This window comes from Alexandromys fortis, unplaced genomic scaffold (genome assembly GCF_014885135.2).
Source record: "Alexandromys fortis isolate MF-2015 unplaced genomic scaffold, M_Fortis_MF-2015_v1.1 scaffold_34, whole genome shotgun sequence".
In the NCBI taxonomy this organism is placed as follows: Eukaryota; Metazoa; Chordata; class Mammalia; order Rodentia; family Cricetidae; genus Alexandromys; species Alexandromys fortis.
This window is the reverse complement of record NW_026067933.1, coordinates 3,171,447-3,196,306: the sequence shown is the minus strand read 5'-3', so window position 1 is coordinate 3,196,306 and position 24,860 is coordinate 3,171,447. Positions and strand designations below refer to the sequence as shown.

At 40.7% G+C, this 24,860-nt stretch overlaps 1 protein-coding gene across 5 annotated transcripts in view; it reads right to left on the bottom strand.

Annotated features, from left to right (window-relative positions):
- Cadps2 (calcium dependent secretion activator 2) overlaps positions 1 to 24,860 on the bottom strand; it is a 533,470-nt gene that overhangs the window by 30,191 nt on the left and 478,419 nt on the right. For all 5 annotated transcript variants that reach the window (XM_050145948.1, XM_050145944.1, XM_050145945.1 and 2 more), the window contains 3 exons: positions 21,375 to 21,449; positions 8,150 to 8,233; positions 8,013 to 8,045 (listed from right to left, as the gene is read on the bottom strand). In XM_050145948.1, coding sequence (XP_050001905.1) covers positions 8,013 to 8,045; positions 8,150 to 8,233; positions 21,375 to 21,449 — 192 coding nt within the window. The remainder of the gene's footprint in view (positions 1 to 8,012; positions 8,046 to 8,149; positions 8,234 to 21,374; positions 21,450 to 24,860) is intronic.

Sequence of the window (24,860 nt, the reverse complement as noted above, 5' to 3'; positions counted from 1 at the left end):
CTAGTTTATGGAAAGGGGTAGAGGGGAGGAATTTAAATAACAAAGTATACAAAGATGCTTTTAAAAAAAGACTTTCAAGTTGATTTTCTATTTTTTAAAATAGTGAAACAATTGTTATCTATTAATTAAGATATAAGATGCCCTAGGTTAGGTCTCTAGCAACACACCGAGAGAGAGAGAGAGAGAGAGAGAGAGAGAGAGAGAGAGAGAGAGAGGAAAGATTGATTTTACTAAATGTGAGTCAGGTGGTGCACACCTTTAGCACTTGGGAGGCAGAGGCAGGTGGATCTCTGTGAGTTTAAAGCCAGACTAGTCTATAAAGTGTCTATAAAGTTCCAGGACAGTCAGAGTTGTAACTCAGAGAAACCCTGTCTTGAAAAACCAAAAAACAAGAACAAAACAAACAACCTACCCATCCCCAATCCAAACAACCAACCAAACAAACAAACAAAAAAAAAATAAACCCAAAACATTATTATGGTTTTCCTGACCCAAATGAGAAATAGGGAAGAAGGGTTGTGGAGAGGCCACAATGGATCAAGTACTTGCTGTGAATGCATGAGGAACTGAGTTCAGATCCGCCCTGTCCCTCATCCTCAGCTGCACATGCCTACATTTTCAGTACTGGGGGGAAGGGGTGGAGGCAGGTGGAGCCCAGTGGCTTCCTAGACAGTTTTTCAGCCACTCTAGCCAAAATGGCAAGGTTCAGTGAGAGACCTTGTCTCAGAAACTAAGGTGAAGCGAATGAGGAAAACAGAGGGACACCAATCTCTGGCCTCTACACATGCTTGCACATATTCATAACTACACATGCATGCACACACATGCATGCACACACATGCATGCACACACATGCATGCACACACGCATAACAAACACGTGAGTGGGAAAATTGGAATTACAGATGGCAAAACCTTTACAAAATATCTTTTGGGTTTGAAGTAAAATGTTCTAAGTGTATGTATATCTGTCAGTCTTAGATTTCCAAAGTATTGTTCTATTTTTTTTTTAGTTTATTTGTTTACTTGTTATGTACATTAGTGTTTTGCCTGCATGTATGTCTGTGTGAGAGTATCAGATTCCCTGGAAGTGGAGTTACAGACAGCTGTGAGCTGCCATGTGGGTACTGGGAATTGAACCTGGGTTCTTTGTTTTTTGTTTTTGATATATATATATATATACACTTTCCAAGAGACAGTGCCAGATCTCATTACAGATGGTTGTGAGCCACCATGTGGTTGCTGGGAATCAAACTCAGGACCTCTGGCAGAGCAGTCAGTGCTCTTAATCTCTGAGCCATCTTTCCAGCCCCTGAGGTGGTGTTCTTTTACTGCAGAATTTATATACTAAGTCAGTAAGAGTCAGACTCCTCCCACAAAGTTCAGGAACACCTGACACCAGAATGGGCTAAAACCCTGTAACGTAAGTAGTCACACTGCTTTCTGTATTATTTCTTTTAAGGAGTGACATACTTTATATTCCAACATGTCTAGAAATGGTTGCTATAAGCATGTGTGTGCTCCAACATTTTTTTGTTGGAGAAAAATCTTTTCAAGGACAAGGTTATTTAAATATTGGGGCAGAGGCCTCATGAGCATATCCTCTTCAAGGTTAGCATGTTTATTTGTGTGGTCATTGTTCAGGTCTTATCAGTCATGTTGATGAGTCAGAGAACCACACACAACCAAAGAATGCTGACGGCAGGAGAAACCATCTTCCTCTAAGAAGGGCCCAGCCATTGACTGTCCAATATCAAGCACTAATAAGTGAATCAGATGGAAGTTCCACACAGTTACAGTCACATTGAATGCTACTGATACAAAGTAGCACGTCTCTGCTCAAAGGTGTCTGCTAACGTTCCCTCTTCTATCCACAGATGTTACAGTATCATTGACAAAAATAACATGAGTCTTGGAGGGAGTCAAGCTAAGAATCTCTGTGTACCACTTCATGCTTACTTTTTATGATTTAGAGGAACTGGAATTAAATTTAGGTAAAGGGGGTTTGAAAACACTAGGCTGCTCCTGGCCAGGGACAGGCCACTGACTGATTGAGCATATAAAAGAAAGAAGAGCTAAGTGGGGGAAAAACAGAGCAAAGCAAAAATGACAGTAATGTTGTGCGGGTGAGGGAAGCCAAGCTTTTTGTGAGAGGCATATCACATCTGCCTGCTTCACGTCCTGGTGAGCACACAGATCCTTCCAGGGAAGCATGGTCCCAAGTCCTGCCTGGCTCTCCCTCTTATGTATGGCTCTGAATGTCAAAGTGACCATATCTAAACAGCAAAGAATATCAGAAGCACATATGTGAAAGGATGACCCTGTGATGCTAGTGTCCTCAATGCGAAGGAAGGAAGGAAGATGTAAGCCACAGGTGAGCAGTTGAAGTGGACTAGAAAGGGACCTGAACAAGGATATTGGACTTTATGTCCTTTGTGTAATATGGAGCTAAGTTTAAGCCACATTTGTGGAGCTTTGGGATTCTACATGTTTTTTGTAATGAGCATAAAGATAGAATGTTTGAAAGGATTGATACTGAAGAGAACACTGAAAATGAACTGGCCATCTTGTCTTTTTTTATTGACTTTATTGAGCTCTACATTTTCCTCTGTTCCCCTCCCTTCCTCTCCCCTCCCCTTAAACCCATCTTGTCTCTTAAGTTAGGTTCCTTTCAGAATAAACACCCATTCTTCTCCCTTCTCCACTTAGCTCCTCACAAACTACTATTTCCAAGTTTCTTGGATGGGACCCTTATGATGTGGGGAAGGTCATTTGTCCATCTGTTGTTTCATTGGTTAATCAATAAAGAAAACTGCTTGGCCTGATAGGTCAGAAAATTAGGTAGGTTGAGTAGACAGAACAGAATGCTGGGAAGAAGGGAAGTGAGCCAGATGCCATGCCTATTCTCTCCAGGGCATGCCTCTCCTCTCCAGGGCAGATGCAATGAAGCTCCAGCCCAAGATGGACATACACTAGAATTCTTCTTGGTAAGCTACTGCCTCATGGTGCTACTCAGATTACTAAATATGGGTTAAGCAAAATGTGAGGGTTAGCCAAGAAGAGGCTAGATATAATGGGCCAAGCAGTGTTTAAAGAATACAATTTGTGTGTTGTTATTTCTGGCCATAAACTAGCCAGGCGGCCGGGAGCTGGGAGGCGAAAAGCAGGCCCGCAGCTCCCTTCTCTACACCCTTAACTAGTCTGGCAGCTTTCTACAGGAGAAGTTGAAAGGATGTGTTGTTTTTAAATGTTTTATGTGACTTGTCCACAGTACTACAGATACAATCAATAAATGCTGATTTTGTAGAACGTAGTCATTAAACTTTATTTTAGAATCAATAGACATGTATGATAATAACTAACATTTAACTGAGTACTAATTACACTCTAGGAGGCCTGGAAAGTGCTTACTCACAATAAATGTGTAAAAGGTATAATTATATCTTGATTTAATAGACAAGGAAATTGGTGTCCAAGGTCACACTGATATTATAAGCAAAGTGATGGAGGGAGAATTCAAGCACAGGCGTCCTGGTTCCCCAAAGGAACCGTACTACCTGCTTAAAAAAATACTCCACAATGTTGTCTCAAATGATACTTTACGAACTTTTGTGTTCATTTATCTCAGCTTTGTGTGTATGTATGCATGTTCCAAAGTATTAGTGGAGCCTGTGTGCTACTGTGTGCGACCAGCCTCCTGCGCGGGTGTGGGAGTCAGAGAACAATGAGGGGCGCTGGTTCTCATATTCTATCTTATTTGAGGCAGGCTCTCTCTTTTGGTACTCACTGCTGCTTATACCAGGCTAGCTAGTCAACATTCTCCTGGGGATTCTAATCTCTCTGTCTCCCATCTCACTGAAGGAATGCTGAGATTTCAGACACGAGTGATCGTGTCTAGATTTACGTGGGTTCTGGAGATCTGAACCTACCCCAAGTCCTCACACTTGAGAAATAAGTGCTTTTATCTACAGAGCCATCTCCCAGCCTCCCATGCCCTTTCAGTTTTTTCTTTAATTACATCTTAGTTTATTTATTTTGTGTGTGGAGTGTAGGCATGCATGTGTAGAGGTCAGAGGACAACTTTTGGGAATTGATTCTCTCCTATCATCTGGGTTCTGAGGATTGTGTGGGAGCCCCAGAGAAGTAGGTCCGTTTCACCTTGACCAACGGTCCGAGAATTCATGTCCATTCCTTCTCTTTCATGATTAGGATGGGGCTTTGACCCAAGAAATGGCTGCCTACTGGATGCTTGGTCTAAGGTGTGATCATTGCATGTTCTGCCTAAACAGCAGAATGCTTGACTCAGAATATAGTTACTTGGGTTTCAAGTATTGAAGAGGTAACTGCTCTGTTTGTTCTTTGTATCATGGTAAAACAGCCTTTTGCCTTCTTTCACCCTTTTGGATTGGGGTACATAAGCCTATAAAAAATAGGTATGGGCAAATTCAGTATTCATTGAATTACCCTCCGGGTTCGGTTCTATTCTGCATCTCTGTTCTTTTTCTTTCATATCTCTGTTCCTCTTGCCCGATATTTCTAATCCTCATGCCACTACCCTGGGACGTGATAACCCTGTCGAGGCTGGACCCCGACAGGACTGAACTCAGGTCATCAGGCTTGGCACCAGCTGCCTTTCCCCACCTAGTCACCTTGTTGCCCTTTGCCATGGATTCACACACTTTTTATTTTTAAATATTTTTATCTTTTAACGTGTGTGTGTGTGTGTGTGTGTGAGTGCAGAAGCCATTGGAGTATAGAAGTGCCAGACCCCCTGAAGCTGGGGTTACAGACAGTGGGGAGCTACCTGACAAATCTGCTGGGAAGTGATCTTGGATCCTCTACAGAAGTAATGCACGCTCTCAATTGCTGCAGCATCTCTCCTACAGAGATGGGTTGTTTTTTTTTTTATCACATATAGTACTTAGTTCAGTGCTGCCCAGTTTATGGTTTTGACCTAGTGCTCCTGTTTTATAAGGCCAGTGTGAACTGTCTCCTCTTGCTCCAGCATTGGACACGCTAGCTGCCATTCTCACATCTGTATTCCTTTCTTGTAGGCATTGTCATGACAGAGTCACCATATCCAGGTCTGTAGGTCTTTTTTTTTTTTTAATTAAACCAACTGGGCATGACACTACATGCCTGTAATCCTAGAACTTGGAAGGTAGAGGTATGAAGATCAAGATTTTAAGGACAAGTACAAATATAGTGAATTCTAGACCATCCTGGTCTACATAAGACCCAGTCTAATAGTCCCTCCAAATTTTAAACCACCTGAAATCCTCTTCAAAAGCTCTCTGATAGGATGGTGAGCACATCTACTAAGCTTGTGCTCATAAATGATACACTTTGGTCATTCGACTTGAACACTCTACCTCTCTCCTCCTCTTCACCCACATCTTTCATCCAGGGTTTTACTATGTAGGGTTGGCTGGTCTGTAACTTGCCTGGACCAGGCTTGCTTTCAGTTCACAGAGATCTGATCCATCTACCTCTACCTCTGAGTGCTGGGATTAAAGGCATGTACCACCATGCCTGGCCAAACAATTTCTTACTAGCTCTCATACCTCAATTGTGTGGTAATTTCTTTCACGTGATCAGGTCTTGAGAACATGAATCTCCCTTCCCCCTTTTAGAAAATAGATATTTAATTATTTCATAGGTAATTTTAAATTTTATAATGGGTCAGTATTTCTACTTATTTGTCAAAATAATGTCCAGCAAGTGAAAGTATTGTGAGAAGGTATTATTCCTGTCACAGACTGCTTTCCTAGAACTTTCCTTCTCACCATCCTATGGGAAATATCTTGGGACCAGCTTTCCCTTGGACTTTAACAGATATTTAGAATTCAAAGCCTAGAAGTTTGTCATAGGATTGCTGTAAGTCACATAACTCCTTTGCTCATTTTATAGGAGACTAAACTGAGGTCACCTAAGGAAAAGCTCCAGGGGCTATACTGTTAATTCATTTGTCCAAGGCCATATAAAAAGAATGAAAACTCAGCCATTTCTAAGTCCCAGGCCAGTGAACCTCTGTGTGAAAATAATTAATTAATATTAATCAACTGTGTATGTGCCTTTAGGTGTGTGTGTGTGTGTGTGTGTGTGTGTGTGTGTGTGTGTGTGGTGTGTATAGGACAAATAGCTCTGCTCCAGGGGATAACTTGTTTGAGCAGTGGCATGGCAGTTACAATTCGTCTAAGCAGTGATAGATATGATGAAGAGCCTGGGAATGGCCAACGCAGCATTGCTCATGTTGGCATGTCCGTATACTATTCCATTCCCAGACTCTCAGCCGCTGGAGGTATGGCGTGCACAGTTCCATTAAGAATGCCCATGGTCTGGAACACATCCAACACAGGCGGTTCACTGAAGACTTAAGGGTACCTAACCCAAAGAATAAGAGTTGCTCTGATAATACATGCATTTTAATAGCCACCGCAGCTCCTGGGGAGAGGCACCATGACAAAGATCATCATATAGTTGAAGGATTATACTGTTGAAGAAAGAACAGAACTAGGATTGGCAGGTGGAACTCACAGATGTGCAGAAGATCAGGTACTTAAGAGCAGGTTGCCTAAAGATCAATTTGCGACCACTGAAATAACTAAACAAAGCTGAGAGCATATTTGAGAAGGATGTCAAGGGATGATCTTTCTGTATTGAGGGGAGTGAATGAAGCACTTTCTGCTTCTCCCAAATTACATTTTATGGCATATAGAGAACCTAGTTCATAGTCACATTGATAGCTTCAAAAGTTCAAGAGACATAAGTAATTAGGATACCCTATCCTATTAAAATTCAAGATAAAACCTATTATATAACATCTAAATAGTCCAAGGAAATAATGTGTACATGGCAGCTTGTCTTTCTGAATACATAAACTATAAAAGCCCTTAGTTCTCCACTCCTGTCTTCCATGCATGTATTTAAACCCACGTATTTCCCAGCTCTGATCCTAAGTACATGACAGATAGGGTGCAGAGGCTTCTGTGGGGTTGTTTTTTAAGTAAAATATTCCAAAGAAATCCCAATGAATGACAAAAAACACCCAAGGCCTTCTAGTTTATAATGTTCACTTAAGACTACTATATCGGTCATTGTGGTCACAAAATGCAGGTAAGCATTCGAAAAATAAGAACCACCTGCAACTGTTGCTCAGGGATTCTCAGCAGTCACACCGCTTACACGCACAGCAATGCTCCTGAGCTGATGCTCAGGAACAAAGAGTTGAGTTAGAATCCAGCAATGTGCTGTGTTTAAGGTCAGTCACCATGATCTAATCATGTGGAAATTGATAACGTACGCTCAAGTCCATAATTAGATCAGTTTACACTCTGATCATTTATAAACCATATATTTGAAAGTGATACTAATAGAATTTAAAGCCCAAATTAATTCAGTACAGCTTCAAAATAGTATACTAAATTGGTTTATGCATTTATCTTATTCCATGATTTCCAGTCTTGGTATCTTAAGTTTTGAACAAATTTATAGATCATGTGTTAGTTCCAAAGAAGTCTTTGAAAAACAAAACGTTTAAACAAGTGATTTTTATTTGTCACCTTTGTATTTGGGTTCATTGACTTACCTGGTGAACCTTTGTTGCTATTTTAATTCTGAGTAGAAACGTGTAAGAGCCTTTCTATAATGAGTAAGGAGAGTACTGTTTTATATGTGTAAGGCATTCTCTGTCTCACCCTGGAGGTCTGTAAGTCCTTTTTGGAACTCTAATGCCATGGTTTCATAATAGCCTAACTTTTTGACAGCTCCCAAGTTATAGAGAAAAAATTTAAATCTGCTGAAAAGGTGTCGCTGAGCTTTTACTATGAGGGTTAGGACTAGCTTAAGGGAAGGAAACTACTCCCCAAGGGATGCTGCTGGTTTAAAGAACTGAAGTCAGCCAGTATTCAATAATAATTATGAATGGCTGGGGACAGAAGGAAGGGAAGGGTGGATGGATGGAAGGAGAGAGGGAGGGAGGAAGGGAATAAACACATATTTATAAATACTTACAGGGACATCAACGTATTTTGCTGCCGCTTTCACCTTAAATAGGAAAGAAAAGGATAGCCATGAGGATTCTTAGTGGATACACAAGTACTGTGGTAACTGTTAAAAGGCAAAACAAGAGAACTCATCGAGATACTTACAGTGAATGACAGGATGGATGAAAAGAAAGTGCCTTCGTCATACCTGGACAGCTTGGACAGTACCCCTTCCAGCACCGACACAAACTGCAACAGTACAAGAGCAGGGCACACAACCCATAAATAACTTTTCTAAGACAAGAAAGCCCCACAACAAATACACTGACAGCTGAGTTCAGGCAAACTTGTAATGCTTGTTCTGTTACTCAGAACACAAGCTCCAAGACCCCTTCCCACTGCTGGAAACAATACATCACTTTCTAAAAATAGAAAATGTGAAATAAAATAGTATATTTGATCTGGGATAGCTATGAATGGAGCCTTAAGTTATAAAATTACTTAAAACATTGCTTTTATTTTCCGATTGAGCCATTCCTGATCATCAGTTTTATAGATGACAATGTCACAGTATTACTTTCTTTCTCCATCCCCACTTCATATCTTTAACAATCATTTACCAGACAGTTCTAATTGGGACAGCCAAGGAACACACACACACACACACACACATTTTTTGTAAACCATGGATTGTGAGTTGGACACCTCTGCACGTAGCTCAAGAAAGTCCTTCATCCAGTGTGGTCCAGAGAAACAAAAAGGCTGAACAACTCTGATTTAAACCATTAGTAAGTAGGAATCATTTTAAAACATTTCAGACACTTGCAAACAATGATAACTAAACTTAAATATTTATTATGTATGGTTTGCCTAGAGATCCACTTTTTTTGACATATAAAGAGGGGACTGACCAGTGCAGAGTAGGCAATAGAAGAGAGCTGAGACATTCAAAGTTTTTACAACATTGGGAAAAGATTGCCACACTTTAATAAGCATTTATCATACAGTTCTAATTGTGATACTCGGGGATCATTGCTTCTTCCTGAGGAGCAGTACAATGTAGACTTCATTTGTTCTACACATGCGTGTGTTGGGGGAAGGAAAAAGGAGTGAAATTCAAATTACTTCAGAAATGTTTCAGATACAGAAAACTTTTCTTTTCCATCTCCTCTTCCCCCCCTTCCTTTTTCCTCTTCCAAACCCCTCCACTCCCTCCTTCCCCATCTCTGTTTCTGTGACAGGAATGCGTCCCATTCTGGCCTTGGACGTCCATGTCTTCAAGAGTGACTGTGAACTTCTGATGCACCTGCTTCCACCTACTGAGTGCATGCATCACCATACCTACTTTATTTGATGCTGAGGATCAAAATTCAGGCTTTGTGTATGCTAGGTAAGCAAGCATTCTATCAATATAGGCTCCATCCCTTGCCTGCCTGCCACCCCCTCTCATATATATATATATATATATATATATATATATATATACACATATATATATGATTTTTTTTTTGAGACAGGGACTCTCTATGTAGCTCTCACTGGAACTCACTATGTAGATCAGGCTAGCCTCAAGGTCAGAGATTCAGCTGTCTCTGCCTCCCAAGTGCTGGGATGAAAGGCATGTGTCACCACACTTAGCCCTAAAAATAATACATACATTTTCGTGTAAATAAATGCATTATTTATTGATGTGTGTGTATGACACAGTATGAACATGGAGGTCAGAGGACAAATAGTTCTCTCCATTTACCACATGGGTCCCACCCGGGAATCCAATCGAGGTCATTAGACTTAGCTGCGAGCACCCTAATTTGTTGAGCCATCTCAGTGGACAATTTTATATTTCTATAATATAAAAAAGGATCAGCAATATAAATTTGGAAAAATCTTATTTTAATGAGTGGGAACAAATATCTGACATGAAGATCAGTGAAAAAATAAATTAATAAGGACGTTTTACCCTGCTTCTCTTTTCTGTATATCTAAAATAATAGGTCCTATTGACAAATTACATACTCCCAAAGGGAAAATACTGACAAGGTTTTTTAAATATGAAAAGGGAAATTAACGAAGGCTCGTTTTTGTTCACATAGCAGCTTCTTCAACAAAGTGATAATAGTTCCAGGGATGTGTCTTATTAGTCTCCGGTGGCCACAGAACTCACTCTGAGTGCACAGGAGATGATCATCTCTCTATGGCTGGTCAATTACTGCAAAATAGTTTATGCAAAAGAAACAAAAACTTCCCTGTAGGCTTCTTCACCACATCATTTGTGATATGATGTAAGAACATAGAAATACAATCATGCAAACTGCAGAACTAAGTTGTATTTCTCGAAGAGATTTACATTCAACTGGGTAACCATCTTCAGGGTTCTAAACACTGAAAACCGCAAAACTACAATTTCTCAGGACTCAGAGTCTACTTACGACGTTCTTCCTGCCCACTAAGCTTTCTTACCAAGCACGACTGGCTGCCTAGCTCAACTTAATGTGGTTTGTCAAGACCCAGGAGACCAACTCTCCAGAGCTCTGTCAGACCAGGGGAAGGGAATTCCAGACTTAATGGCCCTCTGTGGAAAATGCCTCATCTCTTATAGCTTACATCTTGAGAGCAAGTGAGTGCCAGGTGATCTTATTTGCCTGGAGGAGAGACAACTACTATGGTTACCTGACAACCTGAGGCATCAAAGACACATCCCGTGATCAGTCACTCTGCCAATACGGGTGAATACAGTAGAGGCAGACATCCTACAGGTGGATGTAGGAGATGAGGAGACAGTTTGTAGCTCTGCTGCTATCTGGATAGATCAGGTTTTTTGCTTCTCTTGCCTCACGGGGAAGATGAAGTTACTCAGGTCACCTGACTATGATGGCACTGAGAACGGTGAGGTCATGAATAGGAAAAGATTGAAAACAGCCAATACTAAAGACATAGAAAGAAGGAGCATCTCTGCTGTGATTAAATTATGGTCAGGATATTTCAGAATATCTAAATATGTTAAGACACATGTAGGACAGTTGGGTGACAAGGAGTTGCTAATGAGTGTGGCTCACAGCCAGCAGGTCTGAGTCAGAGCAATCTAAGGAGGTGTCTAGAGGTGGGTGGGGTTGAGGATGTCAGACCACTTGAACTCTGCTTTCTTTGAGCACACTGGGTGGGTAGCTTGGGAGAAAGGCTTTGAAGACAGGCGGTCTGCCCTACTGCCCTAGTTCTTCACCATAATGCCACCGAACAGAAAACCGAGATGATCCAGTTAAAAAAAAAAAAAAAAGTGCCCAAGCACCTAAGAAGTGCTTGGTGAATGTTATTTTGTTATAATTATCATTAAATAACTAAGTCAGAAAGGACAAGCATGGAAGAGATCTAGGTCTCTTTTTTTCAGACACATACAAAGTTGTGGAAGGAGAAGACATGAACATAAATGGGCAAGGCATGAGCCAGATGTGGCTTATGTATTTGGACACATGGTAAACCAAAACTTGAGAGAAAGAATGATTCTAAAAGGTTTACAGTTTAAAAAAAAAAGTAGATAACCCCATGAAGGTTTGACGGCAGGATGACAGACATGAAGCTGATGAAATTGATGCTTAGGAAGCCTCTTGGATAGGAATTGAGGGAAGAAGTTTCTCTACTGAGGCACCTGGTAGCTTGTCCTACTGTCTCTGGATATATCACACTGCTGGACTATCTCAGAGTAAATCCTGTGTGTAGACCACCGTCATGCCACACACCTAGTTCTTTGCTACTAGTTCAACAATAGCAGGAACCCTCTGTTTGGGTTCCTCCCTGTCCCAAATGGTCCCCAGGGAGGCACAAACACAGGAGAGACTCTAAAGGCTTACAGAGATTGCACCCCTGGGATCAACCAAGTGAGCCCCAGTTCCACAGGAAGGTTTCCTTTGTAGGATTGTTGTTGCGGGCCTCGCGATGGAAAAGCTACCTTCCAAGTCAGATTTTATTAAAATCAAGATTAGTGATGGCACATTTTCCCATTTGGTTTTTAATTGCACAAAACAGCAAGAATCCAATGAAATCCAGCTAAACGCTGAGCTTCCTTGCTGCATTTTTAACTGTTTCCTGTGAACTTTCTCCATACAGCTCTGGGAGATGATAAATACTTACGTCTTTGCCTTGTGCTTTCTGCTCTCCTGAGGGCGTTGGGTTGGATTGAAACCCTGCAATTTCTTTGTTTCCCTGTTCTTTATTGTGGATGTCATGCACTGGGTTTGTTTGAGCAACATTTAATGCTTGGAGTCTGGGTAATTACTCATGATACATACTCTCAAGGAAATGCAAGATGACGGCACTCTGAAACAACTAGTGGGACAGACTTGAGGAGTGCCACAAGGCGTGATGCTTTCAGTACCCTGCTGAACCTTAAGAGGATAGAAGAATCATTGCAACAGGCCGTGTGTGGTTCATATATTCAGAGCAGGATATAAAAACCACAAATTCTGAGAAGTGGTGGGGACGACAGGTTGCTGGGCTCTTCACACGGCTACTGCCTCTTCAGCCATGAAGTAAACAAGGGCCAGCTGCATCATTTCATTTCCGCTACAAAGTTTAAATTTTTTGACAGAAAGGGCAGTCCTTCATAGTAAGACTGATCACAAAAAAAGCATGTTATTGTGGGGAAAAAAAAAAACAAAAAACAAGGGAGACTCAGGCTATTGACCAGCAGATGCTTTTGTTAAGATCAGGACTAACTAGTATTAAAATTTCACACACAACCAGATAATCAAAGCCTATAAGACAGGTTTTCTTCCCTCAACAGACTGTCACTAATACGATGGCTCTTTCTCCATTCTTTCTCCAGGCATGAGCCAGTTCCTTGATGCTTTGTTGTCCCCCTGGAAACATCTTTCTACATCATGGACATCTATGTGAAGGATGGGTAGTGCTTGTGTTTATTTGTAAAGTATCTTGTCCTGCAAAGACTCTCTAAGACAGTGTCCAAAACACCACACCTAGCCCAGATGTTATCAAATCCCTGTTTTCCTTCATTGCTTCTTCTTCCTTTGTTCTCCCCAGTGCAGGGGCCTGCCTTAGTTCCCACCTCCCCGGGAAGAACCCTTAACAGCATTTGCCATACCTTTGAAGCACATACTTGGATTTAATCAGGTACCTTCTGCATAGATGGCGCTGATCCAAAGAAGCAAATTTAATCAAAATAATTTTACCATGCTGAGTTGGCAAGATATTATTATCTTATTAAGGTAGTTAAGTGATATTTCCTATCTGTCCACCTTATTCCTCAGAGGAATTTGGGATAAAGCATTCTATGTTCTTAGAAAGAGCATGTGTACCCACACATTACTTTGTGAATCTACATATCTATGTCTATATTCTCAGTGAGAGTATTACATTATTCTGTTCTTTTTTCCTTTCCAACAATATTTGAGGATCAAGGAAGTTGAGCATTCTTGCGATGCTCTTTTAATTCATACCCAGACAAACAGTGCCTCAGTGATGAGAATACATCCTGACTGGTGTTCACTTTTGTATTCTTAATTCTTGACAAAGAACCAAAGTCCCAAGTTTTTTTTTTTTTTTTTTTTTTTTTTGTATCTGCACCACTACATGCAATGATTTCCATTTTCATCTTCCTGTCCAAACCAGTCTTGTGGTGTGCATGCCTGTGTGGAACTAACATCCAATGAGCAGGCCTTTGGGCTGGCTTGTACAAACCATACACAAGACTAGAGGGTGGTGTTGCCACTCTTTCCCTCTGTGATCTTCTTGAGTTCTGTATGGAGCTGTAGAAATGATACAGGTTTAGGGACCAGTAGGATTCTCCTACCATGACCTCAATTGTCTCTTTTCTCATTTATAAATGGGGAAACTGTAATGTGGGCACTAGTTCCACCCTGGGGAGATGGGACCACACAGATGGGTCTCCCGTCCTTTCTCTCAGTCAGAACAGCTTAACTTCAGTGAGTGTTTCATGCCGTTTTTCTTATTATCCCAAACTTTGAGCGACTTAACTAATGTTTAACACAAGGTGGCAACAGCTATAACATTTAGCATTAGATTTAGAGTTAGTGTTCTAGCTACCATTTTTTTTTCTGATTGCTAAAAATGTTCTCAGTTCCCTTCTGCTTTCCACTTCTCCTCTGGGGGCTGCAGTTACAGCCCCTCAGGGCTGGGAGTAACAGCTACCGCGGGTGCATCATTTCAAATTATCACATTGATAATTTCAGCCCACCCACTTCCCCTCCCCCCTCCATATCTAAGGATCTCCACTGGCATCTCCCTTGGATATCTCAAACTGAATCATACTGTGACCTTTCATGTCATCAGGACCTTTCTCTCCAAATCTGTTTCTCTTTGCAGACACTTGATTCTTTTTTGTGAATCATGTCATAAACCTAAGGGTAGCCCTCAATGTTTGCTGCCTCGGCACTGTGGTAAACCCTGCTCATGATACATCTTAAATGCTCGGGATTAGTTTCCTAGAGGTCAAAGTAGAAACCATCTGTGAAGTCTGTTTGCTATAGGCCATCTGAAGCATCTTCTAATATAGAGCTGGTTAATTCTTCACCCCACCTTGCACCTCTCCCATCTTTTCAGTGACTTCCTACTGCTCTTGGGATCAAGGCTCAAAACTCCTTAGCACATCCTATCAGCTTCTCCTCACCTCTTTCAGCTTCATTTTACACTAGGCCCTGGTGCCTGCAGCATCTTCTGCCTAACTGCTATGTCCCTCTTTTTTTTTTTTCTGGTTGACTCTTTCATTGTTTAGAACACAGCCTCTGCTTGAGAAAACCTGTGCTGTCCTCCAACTACATGAGTCACTGTGCCATATGGTTTGTGATACAACACGCACCCGTCTGGACGGAATGTTTGTTAGCTCGTTTCTCCCAAGGGTTCAGACAGCTCCCCAAAGAGCAGGACCATGACTGTTTTGCTAGCACTGTATTCCTGGTGTTGAACACACTGCCTGGCGCACAGCTATATCTTGAAAATCATAAGATGCCTCAGGATCATGAGAATCGATGCTTTTTTTTCTTGTCCTTTCCATTTAAACCTTTTAAAACAATAGGTACTCTCATGAAAAGCAATTTATTCAATGTTCCATGAAGCAGACAGAACTGACCCAGAGCACTCGCAGTGAAGCAGTTTTGTTTAGTATTTTCCAGATGTAACTTGCATATTCTTTTACTACAAGTCACTCAACAAACACCGTTGCATGAGAAGCACTCCACATAGTATATAGTTTAACAGAGAAAGAGAATGAGATTCTTGACTGCAAGAGACAGAGAGACTCACATGTGGACACACGGTAAGTGATGGAGAAAGCTGTGGGTAAACAAATTAAAGTTGGCTAGGGGGGTTAGATGGCTTCTAAGAAGAAAATCGGAGACTATTTCAGTGGAACTACAAGAATAAAGGGAGAAAGGGCTTCTGAGCAGGGAGTTAGGTTGTGAAAAGGTACAGAGTTTAAATAGGCAATGGAGAAGTCACTAGAATGCTGGAAACACTAAAGCCTGGGATGTGAGTAAGAGTGTCTGAGGGACAAAAGGGATGAGACTGAAACGGACATGGAGGTGACACCTTGTGTATGTATGAGCCTCTTTCAAACTACTCTGAGGATTCTTACTCTTCTGTGTGGCATTACTCTTAATTATTAGGATAGGTAGGAAAGGATACTAGGGAAGGTTAAGGTATGGAAAATGTCCTCTCAAACACTATGTCACCAAATACAACAACCACTTCTCATGGGACGTTAACAAAACTCAAGTGAAAGGTACAACTGAGAAACCGATGGCAAAGCCGTAAGGCCCAGCTGACCACAGGGAGCACCTTGAAGACATGGCCTCCCTTGTGTTCTGTAAGGCACTCCAGCTGCATTGCAGAGGCCTGCCTAGTGGAAGGGAAGCATGGTGGCAATCTCTGAGGTATGGGTTTAAACAAAGATTGAAAAGAGGGTAGCAGTGAGAATAGAGTGGAGCAGACAAGGGCATGTTCAGGAGATTAACTCAACAGGCTCCGGTACCCTCTCCTGTGAGGAGCCTCAGAGGATTCTAAGAAGGCAAGGATCCTAGGATGAAGATGCTTTTACAATGTGGAGACAATTAACATCAATCAATGGACTCAGGGAATGCCGAGGAACAGCACTGAGTTGAAGTTGATGCTCACATTCTCACAAAAACTGACTTGTTGAGGTAGTCAGGAGGCCACTGGAAATATGGGCTTGTAGTCAAAAACAAAAGCAACAATAATAACATGGATTAACATTTAATAGTACTTAAAGCATACAAGCTTCTGCCCTAAGATTATCTGCATTAGCCTGGTTGTGATGAAGCATGCCTTGATCCCAGCACATGGGAGGCAGAGACAGGCTGACCTCTACAGAGGTCAAGATCATCCTGGTCTACAGAGCAAGTTCCCAGCCCTCATGTCAGGTATTTTACCACCGCCAGAACATGGAGCATCTGATGCTTCTGGCTCTGTGGTCTCCTACATGTGTGTGCGCATACCCACACACAGACATACATATTTAAAAATACTAAAAAAATCTGAAAAACACAAAAATGGAAACATAACTACCAAAAAATGTGAGATACACCAATGCAGGAAAGCATTGAGTGACTATGTTAAAAAAATACAAATAATAAATTAACAATGCGCAAGGTCTCAACAAAATCCATAATTAGCAGATAAAAGCAAAAACCAGAGAAGCAAATAATAGTGACATAAAAGAGTAAAATGGAAAGTTATTCTTATAAAAAAAATAAAATTGATGAACCCTTAGCCAAACTCACTAAAAGAGAGAAAAGACATAGATAAATAAATAAACAGAAGAGCAAGTGAGTGAGAGATGGAGACACACACACCACAGAGACAGACAGACAGACAGATAAATGAAGGGGAGAGACTATACACAAATAGGTTCATTAAGGAGTGTATTTTTAAAATTTTATTATGTATTGTATGTGTACAGGAATTTTGCCTACATGTGTATCTGTACCCACGTGAGTGCCTAGTGCCTGAGGAGGCTGGAAGAGGGCATCATATCCCTGAGATGAGTTACAGACAGTTGTGAGCCGCCAGGTGGGTACTGGAAATCAAACCTGAGCTGTCTGGAAGAGCAGCCAGTAGTCTCACTACTGAGCCATCTTTCCAGCCCATCATTTAAGAATATTTGAAAACTTAAACTGCAGTAAATTGAAAAATATGTAACACATAGCCAAATTCCAAATTGAAGCAAAAAATATGACATATCAACAATAAATAATGAGTTGAAACTGTCATAGAAGTAAAACTAAGCTAAACAAAGACAAGTACTGGGTTGGATGGATTCACAGCTTAATTCTATCAGACATTTAAAGTGGAACAAACCCTAGTACATTGCGAGCTATTTCTTGGAATAGAAAGGGAAGGATGCTTATATTAAATATAGACCCTTCTCCTCTTCCCAGATGTCTCATTTAGAGAGAACAAAGACTAAAATATTGTAAAATGCATTTTAACAGCTCACACATAATTTTCTGGCACGTTGACATCTAAGAACTGTTTCATAAAAATATTTTCTTTCCTTAATGAATAAACCCACCATTTATCCACTCCTCAGACCCTGGCAGCTGGCCCACTTGGAGACCATGTCAGTTGGCTCAAGCAAAATTTCTTCCCATGGTGACTGATGAAAGGTGTTTCTGTCTGTCTAAAGATAATTTGTAAATATTGGACAAAGCAATTGGTTGTTCGGAGGGATGGGCACCAACACATGGATGATGAAATCAGACAAGGTTGATACAACCAAAGAAATAAAATAAACCTTTATCCAGCCTAAATAAGTGGAATGCACAAAGTGTCTGATAAAGAATTCAAAGCAATGACCCTAAAGAAGCTTACTGAGACCCCATTGCTGAAGACACCACTCACTTTGGTCAGAGAAAATGAAGACACCAAAGTGATACTGGCCAGGAAGATTCCTCCCTGCTGCTGATTGGCTTTCAGACTGGAAGGTGCTATTCAGGCCAAAGGGAGGGGGCACAGCTGTGAACCCTGTGAACTACAATGGTAACCAGTGTGGCAAGGTATGTCCAAGGCTCGGATAGCGGGAGAAATGCTATGGGAATACCCAACTCTTTCAGAGAAGATTTAAGACCAATTCCACAGGAGAAAATACATGCCTAGTGCTGTAAATCTAGCTAAGAATCCATGGTTGTGGAGTTCATAGGCTCCGGGGGAGAATCTACTACTATTATTTTGTTAAATGGGCTCAGTGTTAACCTGCCCTCTAAACTGACATTCTTAGGCCCATGGATTAGTGCAGATTCTCGGTCACAATGGACAGTTTGGGTTTTTATTTTTGGACAGTGATTGCCAGCTAATGCAGAAGTTCAATGCTCGTCAAAGTGTACAGAATAAATAACTGTAGAGTACTCAGCCACAAATGGGACCATCTCGGAAGAGGAGGATAAAGAGCCAGAGATTGGAGAGGGCTGCAGCAGACACATCTCCTGGATATAATGGGACTACTAAATGATGAGCTCACAGAAGCTGTGGGTGTCTGCTCAAGGGCTACCAAGTTTAATTCAGTCAGGGTTCAAGCTTGGAATGGGAGGGGCACATGAGCCCATATCCCTTGGTGAGGACCTGTTGATAGTTGATGGCGTCTAGGGGAGTGAGGGTCAGTTTTCTTTAAGGCTGTGGCTCCTGGTAGGGCTACTGTGTTCTGTTGCATGGCCTCACACCCATAAATATATACGTAGCACAAATTGGACTTGGTGGATTATTAAAATAAAAAAAAGGACACAAGGTTGTGTGAATGAGGAGTGGATCTGGGGTGGGCCTGGGAGGAGATATGAGGAGGAATTTGAGGTGAATATGACCAAAATACAGTATATTCATGTATAACAGCCTGAGATAATTAATCAAGTATCCCATTAACAAAGCAGCTTACTACACTATATGAGAACATAGGAGCTGGGGGAATCAGAAAAACACATAAACAATAAGTTTAATAGGGAGACAAATAATAACAAGAATCTCTATGATAGAAGTCCATAAAGACTGAATTGAAAAAAAAATCAGCGTTAACAGAGAGCTTTAACAGCTAATAAAGGGCAGAAAGAAACATTAAACAACAACAACAACAGAAAAAAAAAAGCCCAAGTCATCTGAAAGTAGTATCCAGTCAGAGGAGAGAAAAAGAACAGCATGAAAGAGTGAGGGAAATTCAAGGAATTCTTGCTCTACTTTCTGACTGCAGACACAGTGTGACCAGCCCTGTGTCTGTCCCTAAACATGATAAACTGTAGTTTCTGAAACTGTCAGTTCAGGGAGACCCTTCTTCCCTTGAGTTCTCTTCCTCATGGATATGGTCAGAGCATCAAGAAAAGTAGTGGGTACAGGCAGCAGTATTCTTGAACCATTTTTCTTCATGGTTATTTCTTATCCCAAGACCTTTTACCAGACAATTTGGAACATACACACAAAGGGAAAAAAATGACACCAACTATAATCTTACTACCCAGCACAACCTCTGTGAGCCTTGGGGTTCAAACCCAGATTATCCAGCATAACCTCTGTGAGCCTTGGGGTTCAAACCCAGATTATCCAGCATAACCTCTGTGAGCCTTGGGGTGTGAACCCAGATCATGTCACCCTTTCAAGAACTCATCTTTTATCCACTTGCTACTATATTTTAAAACATACTTTATCATTAAGACTCCCAAAATCACAGATTAATATAAATATTTGACACAACAAATATCAAAATCTATATAGATATAATTTGTACATCTCTGAGTACTCAGAAATATGCAAAAAGGCAAAAGGATATTAACACATTTTATATTTCTGAAATACCTTCCAGACAGGCTGTAACAATTTAGATCTAGTACACATGAAACTTGAGTGGCTCAGTTCATGCTTTTTCACAGTGTTAACTTAGAACCATCTAAGTTCATTTATTGGAAAAGCTGGTATCTGCACTCCTCAAATTATTAATGAAGATTGATTTTGTTTTGTCTTTTTCAAGGCAGGGTTTCTCTGTATAACAGCTGTGGCTGTCTTGGAACTTACCAGGCTGGCCTTGAACTCACAGAGATCTGCCTGCCTCTGCCTCCTGAGTGAGTGCTGGGACTAAAGGCATGCACCACCATGCCCAGAGAAGATTAATATTTTTATATTGTTAGCTAACCACATATCCCTTACTTATAAAACTGGTGTTGGTTTTTCTCTGCAGTGGATATATTCTTTCAATTGCTTTATGAAACCTCTTCTGAACGTCTTTGAAATAAAGCCTTGGAGGGCTTAGATGCAACTGCTCATGTCAAAGTTCCACTTAGCGAATATCCATTTTCTTTCTCCAGCATTTAAAAGTCAACTAATAATTGTGCATTTTTTACAGAGTATACAATGTCTTGGTACATGTATACACTGTGTGCTTCAACACAGGATACTTAATTTCCCCATCATCTCTTCTTCCCGATGAGATCATTATAAGCTCATCACTTCTAGGTGTTTTGGATTAGATGATTCAAGAATCACAAACATCATTGCTCTTAGTGTAAGGCTCTTATCTATCTCACGTGGCTGGGACCTCGAACCCATTAGCCAATGACTTCTCAACCTCTTTAAGTTCTTGGTGCTGTCAGCATCCCTTCCTTAGTAAGCTTTGATTTCAAATGCTACCTATGTTTGTGGCCATGCCTCTCTGAACACGCCCAATCTTTGCAAATTATATCCGTGGCCATCTGTTATGTCTTAGTGGCCTCTAAGTCACATAATTGCTAAATGGCAAAGCCATTTATTGCTGACTTTCATGTATACAATGAAATACTGTTGCATTTATTGAAGGCATTCCAAGCACCAAGCAGAAATTTTGGGGGGCTAAGTTCTGATACGATTCTGCCAGCTTTGTCTGTGCTTAAGGCTAGATCTCCAGCCCTAGGGAGATCTACAACAAACAGGCTAAATTCGTAGACTGAGGATACTCAGATTTGCTTTGAAAGGAAAATGGCGAGCGTGAATGTGATATAATAAAGAATTCTTGGAAAGAAGAATTGTTTTTCACAGGAAAACGCTCCGAGAAATGACAAAATTCTTCACATCAGCAATCAAACAAATCAAGCCCCACAGTGTTGACACAGTGTTCATTTTCTTGTTTGGAGTTTTTCTCAAAGCGGAAACCACTTTGCTTCGTGTGTTTGTGTCTATGTGTGTGTACGCATGCATGTATTTACTTATTTTGTATTGCTAGCAATCCAATCCTGGGCCTTGTACATGCCAGGTAGGCACTCGGGCCCTAAGTTATACCCCAGTCACATTTACCACTTCACACTTAGATATCTATAAACAAAAGAGATACCAAAAATTCTCATTTGATGATTATTTCTTAATTTTATTTGCAAAGGAGGAAAAAACGATACGTTACCTTTGAAACTAGCAGTGCAATGATTTCTTTCACAGTGTTGTCAATCAGATCATCTATCTTTGAATGGTACTGTTGCTAGGTTTGAAAAGACAAAATGCATTAGTGGATCCAGACGTGAATTCTTTGCTGTAAGTCATGACGGCTATAAAGCTACTAGTCACGGCATATCAAATTTACTTAAAATGATCGTTTTGAACATTAAAAGGACAAAGCTGTGACAACGATCCATCCAGTCAACACTTTTTTACGTTGCGGTTGGAAAATTTTTCCCATGTGCGCTGTTGAGTTAAGCAGCTAATGGGGTTATTACGGCGGCTGAATTGAGTCCTTATCCGTATTCAGGCAGAGGAATGTGAAGGGTGCTTTTTGTCTTCTCCTCTGTAATGAAGGTGGCCCTGTATTTTTCTAAAGGGTTGGTTTAGCCAGAGAAACAAGGGGCCTCAAAGGAGATTTAATTAATACAGCATTTCATGTCTGGCAACTCTCATTCATAAGTTATTTTAAATGTGCTCTAGAAATAAAATGCGCCGCCAATTGTTCTCCCTAAAAGGAGACTTTTTGTCAGCCCCGGAGCAGTAGCGCATACAATTCTTACAACATGTTCAAGCAAGGGCAAAATTAAAATTTCATCAACAAAAGGGAATAGATGGTAACAAATTAATAGGCCATAAAAGCTATAATGAAACGCACTGCTCCCCATAGCTTTATTACTGCTTCCTCACCAACAAGATGTCTTTAAATAAATACAAAAACGACGTATTTAAAATAAACCTGAAAGACTCCCGCTTTTGCTTTCTTCTCTAAAGATTACTAGAAAGCTCCTTTATTAAATTAGCACAAGCTTGGGCTTCCTGGCATATGTAGGCACCTCTGTTTAAACAGCAATTCTTTCTTTGGAAGCATTTATCTGACAGCAGATTGTCCCCAATGGCCACTTCACAGAAAATGCGACTTGTAAAGACTAACCCTATCCTGATGATCAAGGCTTCCAGGAACAGAGCACATAATGCACAGACTAAAAGTACTCATGTCAGGATAAACATTAGACCAGCTTCACAGCTGCCAGCTGAATGGTTCCCTAAGTTCGATGTATTTGAAAGCCATTTTTCTTCCTTCGGAAAACATGTCTCAAAGTTTCCACACAGAACAAAACATCAACTCAGGCTTGCTTTGGAATACGAGGGAATGATCCCCACACCCTCAAGGGCTCTAATAGCTAGAGTGGTCATCATCTCCTTGTGTAAGTAATGAAGAATAACGTTGGAGCTTCCAAGTTATTTTCTTTCTTTTTCTCTCTCCACCCCCCCCCCGCCCATGTGTGTGTGTTGACATTAGTCTCAAATTAACCACATGCACTTGATCACTGAGATTTCTGGTATGTAGTAATTGTCTGGTTCACTTAAAACCTTGCTGACTCCCAAAGCTTCGGTCCCCAGAGGACAAAGAGAACAGGCGTTTGGACATAGTGGGTGAATTTACACTGCAGGAGAATTGGAATGTTTGATGTTGGTATAGGAAATGAGACAATTAAAAAAAAAACAAATTTGAAGCAAAAGAGAAATGTTCAGTCAAACAAGCTGACTGGTTGGTAGTCGAGATTTACTTTTAAATTGAGATTTACTTTAAACAGTTAGTGCCCTGGACCATCCATGAACACGCCTCAGGGCAAATGCAACGGTTTCAGTACTGGGACTAAGTGATTTGTAGGGTGAGACCCAACAGACACCCTTGCAGAAGGGCCTCCTAGCCCCAGTCAAAAGCTGCACAAGGAACTGGGTGTTGAAAGAGCTTATGCAAATGAGTTCTGCCTCTCCCCTTTCATGTCCCTGCTCCAGACCCATGTCTGTGCAGCACAAAGGAATGAAACAGCAGTCATGGCTCCTCTGTGGGGAAGAACTGCAAAGAGATACAGGAGACAGGCATGAGCTTCCTACCTTCCACCAAAATGGAAACACTCCCCAACAGGGAGGTGCTACTGAGGCCCGCGGCCTCTCAAACATGTTCTTAAACATGCCTTTGCCTCAAGCCTCTACCTGCCATTGATTTCATATTTGCACTCTTTAAATATTTTAAAAAGTATTTTCTTGCATTTATTTTTCATGTGTATATGGATATCTTGCCTATATGTCTTGCCTGTTTGGTGCCGCAGGAGGCAGGTAGAAGGCATGGATTTTCTGGGTCTGGAATTATAGATGGTGTGAACCAACATGTGGGTGCTAAGAGTTGAACTCAAATCCTCTAGACGTACAGCCACTGCTTTTAACTACTGAGTCATCTCTTTAGCTTCCATATTTTAATTCTCAAGAAAAAAAATGTCTCGGAATGCTGGTACATATAAGATAATAGAGGTTACACATTAAATTTTTCCATTGGATTAATTACGGCCACTCTTAAAACCAGTCATGAGCCACTCGAGAAGCCATTTGTACTCCTTTTACTGAAAGGCTTAGAAAGTCAATGAACCTTGGGGGATCAAGAAATTCTGATAATGTACAACCTATTGGTATACTTTCTTTGATTCCTAATATAGACATAGAGCATGAGAAAAAAAGAAAGGACAAGAGAGAGAAATGACCGTATAAGAATGAGTGAAGTTAAAACAAAAGGATCAAAACCTTTAATCTATTATTTCAAAGGTCAGTAAGTATGGGGTTACTAGATTTTAAACACTATGGGAGTCAGCTGCTATAGATTCATCCCATCATCTGGGAACACCAGCCAAAATGTAGTATGAACATCCATATTTTAGGTATCCATTCTGCAAAGACAGCAAACCATAGGTATGGGTTATATGGGTATGCCAAAACAGGTATAAGAAAGCTATTAAATTATTCAATAGACCTGGTGGCTTCCCAAGATAAAAGGTAACACTCTAAATCACAAGATAGCAACAAACAGAATTTTTCTGTAAAGCTATCTTTATTGCCTAAGCTAAAACCAACACATTGTTTTCCACTTCAATGAACAGATAACATCGTTGATAAAAATTTAGAAAGTTTTTGTCCCTGACTACAAAAAACTTTTATAAATGATATATGTGTGTGTGTGTGTGTGTATGTGTGTGATATGTGTGTGTACGGGTGTGTATATACATGCAAGTTAGAGGTCAACCTTGGGCCATTCTTTGGCAGTTGTTTATCTTGTTTGTTGATACAGGGTCTCTCAATGGTCTGGGGGATTTCCAATTTGGCTAGACATGCAAACCAACACATCCCAGGGGTCCTTCTGTTTCTGCTTCCATGATCTCAGAGTGCAATCCTGCATCCCAAGCATTTGCAGGCCGCTTCCAGGGACTGAATTCAGGTCCTTATGCTCATATAGCAAGCACTTTGTTGATTAAGCCATCTCCCCAGCTTCAAAACCCTTGCAAATTCTTGTAAAAACATTTACATTTATTTAAAAATATTCTTTTTTTAAAAAAAATTTAATGTTTATTTATTTATTATGTATACAATATTCTGTCTGTGTGTACGCTTGCAGGTCAGA